At 36.1% G+C, this 14966-nt stretch overlaps 1 protein-coding gene across 1 annotated transcript in view; it reads left to right on the top strand.

Moving 5' to 3' along the window:
* The window catches only part of LOC136038562 (mRNA cap guanine-N7 methyltransferase-like), a 62549-nt gene that overhangs the window by 35895 nt on the left and 11688 nt on the right, over positions 1–14966 (top strand). The window contains exons 5-7 of the mRNA XM_065721733.1: positions 2139–2384; positions 9465–9576; positions 14833–14950. Of these exons, the coding sequence (XP_065577805.1) occupies positions 2139–2384; positions 9465–9576; positions 14833–14950 (476 nt within the window). The remainder of the gene's footprint in view (positions 1–2138; positions 2385–9464; positions 9577–14832; positions 14951–14966) is intronic.

Here is a 14966-nt window from a genome sequence, read left to right as displayed (position 1 = left end):
CTCTATTCTGTCACTTGTCTTTGTGGCTATGAAACCGGTTTTCTCAGATCTAACTTAAGTGTAATTCTTAAGTTTGTTTGGTATAATTAACAAGTATTTTCTTTTTATGTTTTTATGGCACTTGCCCTTCGGCCAAGTGCATTATAGTGATCACAATTTTTGTACTTCTGTCGGTCGGTCTGTCGGTCCTGATTTTGCTAGTTCGGGCACTTTCAGTTAAGCTAGGACGATGAAAGTCCGCAGGCATATCAGGGACCGGACCAGATTAAATTAAAAATAGTCGCTTCCCTGATTCGACCGATTCGAGGGAGGGGGAGTGGAGGGATGGCTAATTCGGAAAAATAGAAAAAGTATTTAAAAAATGTGTCTTTGAAAGACTGCATAGTGCAGTGGATATGGTGTTGGTATTCTATTTCCAAGGTTGTAGTTTCAATTCCTTACAGAGACAATTTTCATAAGCTTTTTTTTTCATGCTCTGCCTTTTTTAGTATTAATTCTTAGTTTAATTCCAAAACCTTTTTTAAAATGTCTGGCCTTAACTAATACTTTTACCAAAAATGTCAGATTGGATCACGTTTTGTGGTGATTAAATCTGGAATTTGCTATAGTATGGGCCAGCAAGAGATAAATAAAGGAGGAGATAAATCAAGCGATGGATTTAAAGCGATCAAAAATTATAGAAAAAGCTTTTCAGCTTCAGATGCAAAAATAACGCGCTGTGGTGCTTATCATGGTAGCCTCAAAAAAAAAAATAATAATCACCGCGATAACATTGCGAAATGTTGGCTCTTCCGACCTCGTCACAAGTGCCATATGAGCCCTTGGCTCTTGTTTTTTTTTTATATTCAGCTTAAATTTTTCCTTGTGTTAAGACAAAATCAGTTCGCCTTATTAATACTAACCAGGTTAGTAGACAAGTTGCAGCAATTTGTAAGGAAATAGTTCTTGTCCAATGAAATTTTTGAATGGTCTTTCAAATGTTTGGCTTGTTTTTTTGTTCATTAATTTTTCTGTTTTGGTATAAATTACTTCAAAATGTTAGTTTTTTATGTATACATTTGTTCCCCCCCCCTTTATACCATTGAGGACAGCTTGGTGGAAGTCTTTGCTGAAATATCTGCTTTGTCTTTAGTTTTTTTTTCTACTGGCTGAAAATTGCCCGAAAATTAGCTGGAAATCGTTTTCTCGATCACTCTCGAAAACTCCCCTTCCATGTAAATTTTTTCCCGGAAAAGAATAATAAAATAAAATTGTTTTAAAATCTTTAAAAAAAATATTGTTTGTTCTAAATATTAAAAAAATATTTGTTTATATTCTTTTATTCGTATTTCTCGTTTCTGTCGTAAGTTTTGTATTTTCATGGAAGGCATTGATTAGAACCATATTTGTAAATGTGCCAGTTTATCAGCATAGCGAGAAGAACTGTGTACTTTTCCGTTGATTTCAAGAACACTATCCAAAGTATTTTTCTGGTACACACGCGGTAGTTTTTCTTATGTGTGTGTGGGGGAAGAGGTTTTAAAATTCAAAAAACGTAAAAAATAGGCTGCAACTATATAAAAAATGTAATGTATTGCGGTTAAAATTGTAAACATCAAGAAATGCCGAGAGGGACCTAAGCCACCCCTCTCCGTTCTGTCCATACCTGGTGTTGTTAGCATATATCTGTTACCGCTGGTGATTTTAACACCCACTTCTGATTCCCTCCTTGTAACTCGAGAAAAGTTCAGTGAGACAGTCTAAAACGACATATTTGCATCATCCTCTACTTGGAAAATATAGTTAGTATTTTTTCTTTTATATTCACTTAAATATTTAACAGCCAGAATGCCAAACATGTATATGATTAGGCTGAAAAAAGTTAAAGAATACGGCATTGGAGTTTACAGTCCCTACCAGCGGCGCTGATCTCCGTTTATTCACCCTTCTTTCAGGAAGTGCAATAGGGGGTTGGGGCCAACCATCCTTTGCTTTCGCACACTCTTCTTGTTTACCTTGCCCAGCTTCCTCCAGGTACCCATTTAGAGCTGGGTCGACTCTGGCTGAGCCTACAGAGTCACGCCAATGACCCCCGTCCCAATAGGCTATAATATATTCTATTTATTGCTTTTCTTTGCTATTTAATAAGATTTTCCTAGGAGGAGACTCAAAGAAGTAAATAGCCCTTCAGAAGTAGCTAGAAATGGAGATGAAAGCGAGGCTGTTGTGCCTGAAGATAAAGAAGTATACAAATTAAAGAAGTTTGGCAATTCTATATATTCGGTGGAGTTTCCTGAAGATGCACAGTTATCGCCACCACCTCTTTTTGGATCTAAATATAACTTTCATTTAGAAGGCGTGGTTGATTGTCCTGAGTTCTTAGTCTACTTTCCCACTTTACAAAGGTTTGACATTTTTCATTCTCTCTTCCTTAGCTAGTGTTAAGTTTGTTAATTGAAGGAAAATGCTAGAAAATATAATTTATTAATAACTACTATAAACGATGTAAAAAAAGAGGTGCTCTCTTGTTACAATACAACTTGCTTATAGGGTTTTTTAATGATTTTTTTTCTTTGTCTGCTGTGAAACCTAGTTTCTTATTACGCCAACTCTCTGCCTAAGTCACCTGCTAGATGAAAGAGCTGGCTTTCCATCCGGCCCCTGTTTTCCGTTGCCCTCCTTTCGGCCCTCTTCAGTAACAGTCTCAGGCTTTGGTCCCTGCAAGTATAGTCAGACGCCATCTCGTTGTGGTTGGCAACTCAGGCCTTCTGCCCCGCGCGCTCGTTATCATGATCTGAGAAAACAACGAGCTAGTAAGTGATACGCAAGTGACACATCCCAGTGTCTATAAAATTACAGCGTCCATGCCCACTGGGTGAGGAAATGGGCAGAGCTTTTAACGGAGCGGTAGCCCCTGTTTTTGGTAATTTTATTTTAAATTTTACTTGATAATTTGTTTTAATTTATATTCGCATTCCATTTCATCTAGTCATCCATTGTAATGGCTTTTAATTTTCGGACATAATTTAGTTAATGATCATTAATTTAAATAATGAGAATTAATTATAATTAACAAAGTTTAACTAATTATAATTAATTTACTTTGTGGTGTGTTTCCTAGATATAATATTACTTCAACCTTTGAATCAACGAATTTTGTACCATTTCTAATCCAATTTCTCTGCTAAACTATGTTCAAAATTTTCATGTAATCATTTAAAAATATGTGCTTATTAAATCACAAGCTGCTTTTACAGACTAAGGAAAACTGAACCATACCTGGAAAATATTAAATTCTTAATCAATTGCTATGTATTATTTCTGGAAGACACGGACAATATCGACAAGAATAAATCTCTGATGAATGATGAAACGACTACAAATAAATTTCAAAATAATTAAAATTGTAGGAACAATAAGGTAATGGAATAGTATGGAATGATAAGAAAATAATAACGAATATAAATAAATATAATAAATGAGTAAATTAAGAATTTAGAAACCAAAAAGAAGGTAATGGAATTGTACTGAATGATAAGACAATCCTAAATATAAATAAATATAATGAATAAATTAAGTAGTTAGAAACAATTAAGGAGGTAATGGAAATGTATAGAATGATATTGAACGGATGAAACATTTATGACATGATGCTTTGCCATTAGCATTTAGGGTTTTACGTAGGGGAAGATGAGATGATTTGGGTATAGCTTGATGATTCAGTGGTGAAATATCCGAGTTTCAGTGCGTTTCAGCATTTTCTCAACATGTTCTCAAAGGAGGTACTTCTCAGGGTCTGTCTTTCCGTTCTCCTCACCTATAAAAAGGATTCAACAACTTTATTAAAAATAATTTATGCCACCTTGACGACCGGTTACAAACAAACCACAAACATGCTTGAAAAACGGAACCAGTATTCAATTATTAAATTATACAACTAACCAAATCATCACTGAAATAAACACAAATAAAGAACAATAAAAAAAGGGGTACTGATAATAATCACTGAATAATAAATTTAAAAAAAGGAAAAACATGAGAAAAACAAAAATAGAATATATTAATAACAGAAGAAAGACCAAAATTACTTAAATTGTTCTCTCTTGTAATCCAGTCCCAGACTCACCAACTGCCCACAAGAAGATGCTTCTTTAACTTGTTTTTAAATTGCGGCACAATTTCCGCTTCTTGAATTGAGTCTGGAAAGGTATTACGAACCACCGAAACTGTATGCCTTGTCACTTGGCTGAAAGGAACCGTACTTCTTGGCTCACTTACCAGGTCTTCAGCATTTCTGGCATCATATCCGTGATAAATTGAATTAAAACGAAAAAAACTATTAAAATATCAGGCGAAAAACCATTGAAACTCTGAAACACAAAATTACCAATATGAAAATTTCTAAATTCAAAATCCTAATTTTCCAAAAAATCGACCCTGTGCTTAAAACTCCTGTATTATACTTACCAATTGACCTCACTGCTTTATTTTGATGAATCTGCACTCGTTTAAAATTGTACGTAAAATTACTAGCCCAAATCATACATCTGCGCAAAAAAAAGAATATAGATTACAATGTCAGGCCATTATCCGCAAAATTGAAAAAAGGGATTCATCCCCAAAAAAGGAGCACCCTGTGATTTTACTAGTGTATGGTCTATTGCGATGACATCATTTTTTTTAAAGATCTATGAATGTTTCGTCGCTGGGTAGCTGAAAACTTTTATTGTGCATAAAATTGACCCTCAACAATTCAGTAATATTCCCAAGGGTTCGACGAGCCATTGCTTAGTTAGTTAGCGTGATAAGATTTTAAAGCATCTCGATGAACTGGAACGCTGGGTCAACCTCATCACGATTAACCTAAAGAAAGCATTTGATTTGATCTGACATAGAACCCTTATCCGCAAGCTATTGACAAATATTTGTGTCGATACATGTTTTGTAAGAATAGTTGAAATTTTCTATCAGGTAGAAGTAAAAAACGTAAGTATAAATCAGCCTATTCTGATCCCCAGCCAATCTACTGTGGAGTTCCTCAGGGAGCAATTTTAGGCCCTATACTTTTTTTGGTTACGCTTAATGAAGTGGCAAATTATGGGTTGGGTCGCTTTAAGTTCACTGATGATCTATCCGTACTGGAGCTAGGTGAAAAGAGTGTTTCAAGTAAGGCAGACAAAATAATAAAGAGTTTATCTGTCAAGCTGAGGAGGGCAAAATGTACGTCAAACATGAAAAATCGCTCGTATTAACTTATTATTTTCTGAGGGACAGTTCACCCCTTGCTTTACAGAATGTTTCTGGCATCATGGATACAAAACTCTTGGGAATATATCTCACACAAGACCTTAAGTGGGGAAAACAGACACAGGAGATGAGGATCATTATTCCAGTCCCCTCCCTATCCACAAGGGAATGCCCCAAGGTACTCTCCTAGGTCCCCTCCGTTTTTCTGTTATGATACATAGCCTCGCTAAAGAATTTCCTGACAGATGACATTTGTGGATGACCTGGAAGTTGTTGAAACCTGCTACCAATACTTAGTAAGCAACCCTATGAGTATCCTTAATGACATAAAAGATGATGCTGTGAACTTAGACATGAGAGTATACCCCACTGAATCTGTGATAATGTCAATTTGTTTCCTTAAAAACCAGCCTCTTAGCCTCAACCATATCTCCCCAGATATTCCTGTGTATTCCTTTTAATTACTTGGGGTTACAGTTTTCTCTAATTTAAAGTAGGATATCCACGTTAAAGATATTGTCCATAGAGCTAATGCGTCCATGTCTCTCCTTAAGGTCTTGAATAAATTCAATGTCCTCCCATCCCATTCTTTAAAGATCAATACTTCCTTTGTCCACCCGCATCTTGAATAGGCTTGTCCAGTTTGATATTCTGGCATCTCCCGTGATGAATCAGATGAAATTGAATCCATTCAAAAAAGAGCCCCGAGAATAATTTTTAAAGAAGCTACTTGCTTCTTAAAAAAAAATATTATGGAAACTCATGAGCACAGCAGAAGAACATTTGGCCTCCGTTTTACAAAAAAGTGTAATAATCTACCTTCGTTTGGAAAACATTTTCTCAAAAAGACACTCCCCACCCAGTCTCAATTTCAATCGAAAATATTTCTATCTTACTTTCTCTCAAGATATCAAGATCATCCCCTGCCTTCCATTTAAGTGAATCACTTAGTCTGCCGTGGTCGGTTGAAGCTCTACTCCTCGCAGTAAGTTGATAGCCTGGAAAACTAAAAGACGAGAGAGAACTATTCTGACTCAAAAACGTTTCACAAAGGCCCATAAAATGGAGATTCCGACAATTCAAAAGAAAACTAAATATCTCATCATATGAAGAAGCAAGGTGGCAGTTCACCGAAAACGCATTGGTATTTTGCTTAATTCCAAGATACGAGCAATCAAAATATCTACTAAACTGTAAAGGTCTATAACTCACTGACTCACTGTAGACTCTTCATTCGCCAAATCCGAAAGTAAATAACTATCAATATCAAATGGGCAACTTTCCAACCGGCTCAACCTCTATGTGGTACCGATTGGTACATCACACATAGTTATATCTAATTAACACTTTCATGGCTCTCACTGTGAAAAAATGATAATAATAATAAAAGAAAAAAGGCGCAGCTGAGCCCTAGGATCAGATAAATAATTATAAGAAAAATAGATGAAAAGAGAACAAAACATAGATAGACAATAAACCAAAACAACAAAACACAGGGTGACCCAAAAAGATTCGTACCCATGAAAATTTCAATTATGGTTTTGATTAAAAAGCTATTTATTTCAAATTACGACCACACATTATTCAGTTTATGGAAGACCATTCACCAGATTTTTTGCTATTTCTATCAATTTTTAGTCAATTTATGGCTTTCCCAAGATGTGCTCTGAATGTCCACCATTTCGTTGCAAGCAAACCTGTACTCATCTGGCAAAGTTTTGAATCACTTTTCTACATTACTCTTTCGGGATGGCTCTTATTTTTGCTGTGATGGCAGTTTTCAGTTCTTCAATTGTTTGTGGATTTCCCTGGTATACATTGTCTTTGAGGAAACCCCACAGATAAAATTCTGGGGGGTTAAGATCTGGTGAGTGCGGGGCCCATTCCACATCGCATCTTCTGCTTATGAGTCTCTCTTCAAACCTCTACCTCAACCAAGAAATAGTTTCGTTGGCTGTATGAGGTGTGGCCCCGTCTTGCTGAAACCATTGTGAAGCTCTCACAACCCCTCCCCGGCTTCCCAGCGATGCCCAGTACTTGTTCAGAACAGCTATGTAGCGCTCCTTGTTGACTATCTGGGATCGGCCGTTATCATCTTCGAACCAAAAAGGCCCGATAATCCCGTGCTTGCTCATGGCCACCCTGGCAGTACATTTAACGGAATGAAGCGGCCTATGAAGCACTTCTTCTGGAACCTTTGAACCCCAAAAAAAAATGTTTTTGCTATTGACGTGCCCGGAAAGCAAAAAATGGGCTTCATCCGAGAACCAAACGTTCTCAAGAAAGTTTTCATCATTTTCAAGCACATTACAGAACCATCCACACATTGTTACTCGCTTTTCTTGTCAGCATTAGTTAATTTATGGTTTATTTGAATCTTGTATGGGTATAGGTTCAGATCAGACGTAAGAACACGCCGTAGTGACTGCCTTGTCATTCCGAGCTCTTGGCTGCGTCTACGCACTGATTTCCTAGGGCTGCGTCCGACTGAATCCCTCACTGCAGCAATGTTTTCTTCTGTCCTTGTACTCTTCTTCCTGCCTGAATAAGTTCCCCCTGTGGCTTTAAAACATAAGTCCACCACAGTCCCATGCTCTCTAAACTTCTTAATCCAACTAACAATTGTTGATTTTGATGGAAAGTTGCAACAATGGAAACGCTTTGAAACTGAATCTGTACACTTTGGTATGATTTTGTCGCAAAATAGGTCTCCAGCGAGAATATCTTTTCAGGGCATTTCTTCAAAGGGCATCTCTTCAAAGACATTTTCAGGGCAACTATAGCTGCAAATGATCATCCATAGGTTCACCTTTCACGTCCTGCAACACTAAAGACATTCATTAAAAAATGAATTTTTTATCGAATAAAATATGGGTACGAATCTTTTTGGGTCACCCAGTAAGCGCAAGCAACTAAAAGCAATCCGCCAGTGATCGGATCCTGCGAGCAATACTGTCTGTTGGGAGTTCTGCGAGAATTAGCCCGCAATCAGACCATCAATTTCGCACTCATGAACTATCTCTTGACCTATTCAGAATGTTCAGACGATGGCATTAGGGCCGTCAGACAAGATCGTTAGGGCCTCCGACACGGAAATGCCGGACTTAGAAAGTTAAGTTTCGCTCTTAAAAAAAATTCATTGCCATTTCGCTGTTTCTCAATTTCACAATCACCGGCGCAATATATCTTTGACCTTATGCAGTGGAAATATTTAAACGGTAGCGGAAAACACTCTGAATTTCATTTTGTGAGAATCCGGCGACTCCCATTTTCTGTGATATGATATTCGTTGTTGTTGCTTTCAAATCTTCACTTCGTAACTGCCTTACGCCGTTGAGACCAACCTGTCTGGAGCTTTTCTTGTTCAAAATCGTCTATTCTACTTTCCTTCTGTGCCAAGCGATTTTTCAACCGTTGAATCTCTGCTTTCAAACTTTTGTATGACTATAATATGCTATGAAACTTCGGTGTAAACTCGAGGGACGCTGAGGCATAGATTTCACTAATTATAGTTTAACACGATTGCTTTAAGGAATCCCCACTTTTCTGTGGTTTATATCCGCACTTTTCTAAAACTGTCGTAGTAATTTTTACCATCATTGATTTTTGTGTTCTTGCAATCTCGTCCTCGCTAGCAACAATTCTCTCCTACAGCTGAGATTAAAAGCTTAGCTGGCTCGGTTGCTTAGCAAGCTTAGCTTGCTGGCTCGCTGATTTTAGGCGCAGCATACGATTCCGTTTGTTTGTAGATTTTGGGAGAGTTTGTAGCTTCTTCAAACGCAAAATTGAATTCTTTTTCCGTTTTTTGCGACGCTTCCTTCATATTAATTTCCTACGATACCAAACTTTTTTCAGTGATTCTTATTTCCTTGTGATCTCCATAGCAGAAAAGAATGAAGTTTTCTCGGTCTTTGCTATTTTTGACGATCTGCAGGAAATGTAGATCTATGATTAGTTAGATCATACATTTATAAATAACCTATGAGCAGTTAAGGTTAATGTTGGCCTTACCATTGTTGATTTTACCATCGTTTTTGTGTTGACTTACCATGTTGACTTTAACATTGTTTACCATTGTTGACTTTACCATTGTTGATTCAGTGTCAAACGACAATTCTGATGATTGGAAAAATTATTTAAAATGAGGTTTTTTAAATATAATTCCTATGGACTTTGATTCGCTCTTTACTAGGCTTTGGCTTTAGCCACACTCATGGTATAAGATGTGTTTTTTGCAGATTGGCAAAAGCTCACAATTTAGAGCTAATTATGAAGTCGCGGTTTGAAGACTTTGTTCAGCGGAATATATCTAAAGAGAGGGATCTTTTAAACAGAATTGATTCGTTAGAGGTAAGTGAACCTTTTCCTTTTTAACTTTCCTTTTTAAATTGTTAATTACATCAATGATTAAATCGAATCAAGTAATAAAAAGTAATTACAACGCTGACTAAAATCACATAAATATCAAACCGAACTATGTTTTAATACTTTACTCGTATAGAAGATAATTTAAGGAGTGAAAGATTATCTTGTATTTATGACAGTTTGTGAGTTAAGCGGACGGTAAACATTAACAATGAGACAAATTCATAAAGCCCTTTAGTGCTGAGGGGTTAATGGTATCAGATAAGGACAAATTGATTGACTCTATTGGAATTTGCATTGTACTACGTTTTGCCCTTATTTGAACTGAAATTAAATTTTTGCGACACTGAATGGTGGGAAGGGGTACTGTCTGTGCTGTGATCTTTTAAGCTGCTTGAGGAGGGCAAATTCCTGATATTCTATGACAACTGGTTTGATAAATTACCTATTTGTACTGGCATCAGGACCAGGTTTTTTTTGCCTCACCTGTCATCTGAAATTCAAATGCTACGTAGGAATTGGTTTAATCATAAGCTCCCAAGACCTCCCTCGGAAACAAAGTAATCTAGACTTTGCACAAGGAAGTCTATAAGTTCGAAGAAAAAATTTATGTAAGAGAACTTTCTTTGTAACCCTGTGCTGATAACAACGAGCCTCATATATAATTTTTTGCTTAAGATGACTTTTATTGGAAAATTTCCCCCACCGGAAAATATGAATGCTGTTTGCCCTACCATCCTTTCCTTGTTTTCCCCTACCATACCTGAAAGCTCCACCTACATGCCTTTTGCCGTTCCCAATATATTGCAGATATGCTATTTTGATAGCCTGGATACAAATAATACTGTTCCATTTACTGTTTTTTCGTGTGCAGAGTATACACGGGGGGGGGGGACTCTGGTAGTCTTTGCCTTATGATCTCTTAGAACTTTTAGCTGATTGGACAACTGAGAACAAACATGGCAACATTGCTCCTGGGGTTTTTGGGGCGATGTCGACCACGGAGGAATATTTGTTAGATCTATGGACGTTTCGGACATAAGATCTATCTCAAAAATGTTTTCCTATTCAGCATTTCAGGGGGAGGGGTGGTTGTGATAAAGTGTATGGAAGTGAGACTGGCTACGCTTGAACCGATCCAGCCTTTGTAAAGGGCATTGGAAAAAGGGCCTGACTGATTAAGCTCTTTTCAAGTTTCTTTGACCACCTTCCATGCAGAGTGACCGGAAAAAGCTCTCAGCAAAGAAAATGTCCGTAATTTATGTTTTTAGTCAACTAAAATGATTATTCTAGATCCTAAGTTTTGCAGACCCTAAGACTTTGGCATTGTTTGTGCACATTAGCAATGTTTCATTAATAAAAAAGGGACAAGATGTTAGTTGACAATTTTACTCCGATTTGTCAAAGCAAGATTATGATACCCGTATTCATGGACCTACTAAGGAGGAATCACGACCCATAGTAAACAACAATTGAAAACCCAATGAGACGTCATTTATGGTTGCAACATACGATTATGACGTCATTCATCATTATTTAAAGCATCTATTTGTTTTGCCAAAAAATTGATTTTGAATCGAATGTTGCTTTTTGTTAATTATTAAAGTACACAAATAAGTAAAGGATATAATCAGGACAAATAATTTTTAATAATGGAATGCAAGCTGCTTAGTTTTTGACTAAAAAGTGCAGAACATAATTGTTCATGCCTCTGTGAAATTGACTGATGGTGATAATTGTGATTTGGAAGAATTTTAGTAACAGCTATAGAAACAAACCGACAGGATCCTTGGTAGAAATAAGGAATTTTTAGGAGTTTTTAATAATGGAATGCAAGCTGCTTAGTTTTTGACTAAAAAGTGCAGAACATAATTGTTCATGCCTCTGTGAAATTGACTGATGGTGATAATTGTGATTCGGAAGAATTTTAGTAACAGCTATAGAAACAAACCGACAGGATCCTTGGTAGAAATAAGGAATTTTTAGGAGTTTTTAATGCCCATTTCAGTGGAAATAGGAATAGGTGCTTGGCTATACTTGCCTAAGTAAAATTGTGTAAAGTAATGTAATTGTGATATTCGTGAGATATTCTATGATACAAGACAAAAATGAACTGCCAATGCTTGTGACAAACATTGTCGAAATCTGGAATCAAACCTGGAACCTCCACAACTTCAGTACATCAGTTGCCCGTGTGGAACCGACTAATGGAGATAGGGACTTGGATGAATCGTGATTTATTTTTACATTTCATTTATTATGGCCTTGAGTTCCATCTTCACTATAAATAATAGGCTACAGCAACTCCCACAGCCATGATTATATATATGTTGATAACAAACAGGAAAATGCCTATGGATTTTCTTACTTTGAATAGTAAAAAAAACGAGGCTTTGAGAATCAGACAGCGAAGTCAGTCAAAAATGCTGTTTTTCGTAAAAGATTGGTATTCTAAAAATTATTTTTGTTGATAACAAAAGCGAATATATGTAGCAACTTCCTTTAAAATAAGTCTCCTCAATAAACCTATCAATATGATGTTCTGATAGCCCTATAGACCTGGTAGAATAAAATGAGACGTATCAGTGCTACAAACGGAAAGCAATGATTTTCCTTGTTGTTCAAAGTAGGGGACTATTTTTCCCCGTTGTATTCGACCATGCTGATTCTAATGATTCATTTTTCATTTTGATCAGAGGAAATTTCTGAGGGGTTTCATTTTTTTTCGAAATTACCTGAAATGTCTTTTCATTATAGACTTTCAGTTTTAAGATTAATCTAAATAATTTTTACCATTCCTGAATCAGTGTCAAATAACAATTTTTTTCTCACTAAGCAGTTTTTTTTTCATAACGCGTTTTTATTTTTGAAACATAATGACATTTGGGCAAACCTAATCCAGTCTATTTTCCACGTCGTGTTCCTAATAGCGGTGATGAAAAAACGAAGAAAAAAGAAGACGTATCATGGCTGTCTGTGTAAATAGGTAGTGCTTCTTTCGTAGTGTTTTTGACGAGGATTATTTCAATGGTACGATTTTTATGTCGACCAGAGGCCATTTCTAAGGCGTTTAAGGCTATTTTTCTTAATGCGCGATTTAAATAGTTTATTATAAAATTGGTGCAATTTTAAATAATTATAAAATAATTTGTTACACGATTCTTAATAATTTTCTAGACAGTGTTTTTAAATACAATTTAAAATTTTGCACCTGGAAATGGAGTATCAGAGAGCCTTTTTAAGAGCTTGTTTGAAAGGAAACTACAATTTCTACCGGGTTTTAATTTAAAGATTTAAATTAAAATTAAAGATGGACTTTATTTGTACATGCTTGATTAGCTGAGAAGCCTCACTCTTTGATTTTGGAAATGTGAGACTGGAGCTACTAGACATTGCGTCATTTTTCAAGCAACGGTGAAATTTTATTCAGATTTCTGCTTACTATGTAGTGCCTTTCGTGGCAAATAACTTCATTTTTATACATAGTTTTGTAAAAATGTATAAAAAAAATCAGGAGGATTGATATTTTTTTTTGCGTCGCTTTTTAATTTGACTGTACCAAAAAAATTTGGCAGTGCCATGAAAACTTTGGTGAAAATAAAATTTTATCTATCTATCTATCTATTTTACAATATGCGGCCACACGAATGAAAAACAAATTACAACAATAATGCCTGTAATTAAATATGCTCTACAAAACTTTTCTGCTGTAGGCTCCTCCTCAGACTTGACAGGTTTTGACTCATGCATCATTGCCAGAGAACTCAAATAGCCCTGTGAGAAACCAAACAAGATTTCGATTATCCAATAAAGACAATCATTCCTTGCAAGCTTGAGTACTGTTCTTGTTATCTCTTTTGGCTTGTATTTACAGAACAAGAATGTTGGATTGAAAAATATGCGTATCCACTCAGGAATCTACAGGTATTCCGGTCCAGGCCACTGCACCCAACTCGTTAGGAATGGTCCCAAAATAGTAGTTGTATTGAAGGTGTAAAGCAGGTTATCTGTGTGAACCGCCTTCCCATTAAATTATGCATTGACACAAAGTTCATAAGAATGGCAGGAAAAACATTCAATGTTACAAGCACGGCTAAGAATATGTTTAGATACTGGGGGTAGCAGGTTTTGAGTATGTGCCAGTATTGTATCTGCGTCTTCCTTCCACTGACAGTTTCTTCATCCTTCTGTCGACGCTTAAATACTTGACTATTGTGGCAACAACATATGCTGTATCGAAGAAGCACATATTCAATGGTTTAGCTATTTTCCATTAGATCTATTTGTAACAGACAAAATTCGAGCAAAGACCTCGCAAGTTTTGCTAATTCGAGTACTTTACAAAGGAAGTCATTTTACTTTTTTGTAAAGTCGTTTTGGTTTTAATCTACAACTTTATTTAGTCTTCTCAACCCAATTTTCCGTCTACCACCTGATGTAGTAAATTCGTGTTATGCTGGTTCCTTCTAGAGCGGGTATGGGGTATGGTCCTAAGATTACAATTACTGGGGTAGCGTTCCACTTAGGGGTTGGTCTGACTAATTATAGTTGCCGTGCCTACTGGAAATAGCTAAGAAGCTTAAATAATGTTGTAGAGAGGCTGAGTATAAATATGATTAATTTTATTTAATTCTTAGTGGACAAACAGTACAGTACTGGACTCAAAAGATTATAGTGATAATCACTAACTAGTAGACTACATAAAGTAATTATTAAATCAGGTAACCATTACGATACCAAAACAGTCCAGATCCCGTGGTAATAAAAAAATTCAAAGATTGCGACCGCGTTATGGCAAAAACAGGTACTGTATACTATATGCCCTAACCACATATCCTGTTTCAAACAAGGAATTGGGTTTTACAAAATTCTGTATCTTCACAGCAATTCCATCAGCTTTTAGTTTGGTGGTTATTTCAAAACTCGTTATTTCATTGAAAATGTTTATTTCAGAACCCTCTTTCAAAATTTATAATTTGAATTTTTGCGTTTATTCTTTGATTTTATTAAAATCAGTTTCTGACTTATGGTCAATATCTGACCTTATATGACCAGTTTCTGACTTATGGTCACCTCACAACAAATGATGTTGCTATGCAACATCTAGGAAAATCTACATTGATAAATATCTGTTTTCTGGTGCACTACTCACACAATCTACCAGAGACAAAATACAGTTCGTTATCGTCAGTATAATTTTTGCGTAGCTCTGTTTCAAGTTTCTTCCTTTTGTCTTATTAGCGTTACCCGAGCCAAAACCCAGTTGGCAATGCTGAAACAGATTATAACCATGTGAAGAAGCCGGAATACGAAAAAATGACAGTGGGTACACTTTCGAAAGACGAATGGGAAGCTATGAGTAAGAAAACCTATTT

The sequence above is a fragment of the Artemia franciscana genome, chromosome 18 (genome assembly GCF_032884065.1).
Source record: "Artemia franciscana chromosome 18, ASM3288406v1, whole genome shotgun sequence".
Taxonomy (NCBI): Eukaryota; Metazoa; Arthropoda; class Branchiopoda; order Anostraca; family Artemiidae; genus Artemia; species Artemia franciscana.
The sequence above is the reverse complement of the archived record's forward strand: the minus strand, read 5'-3'. Positions and strand labels throughout refer to the sequence as shown.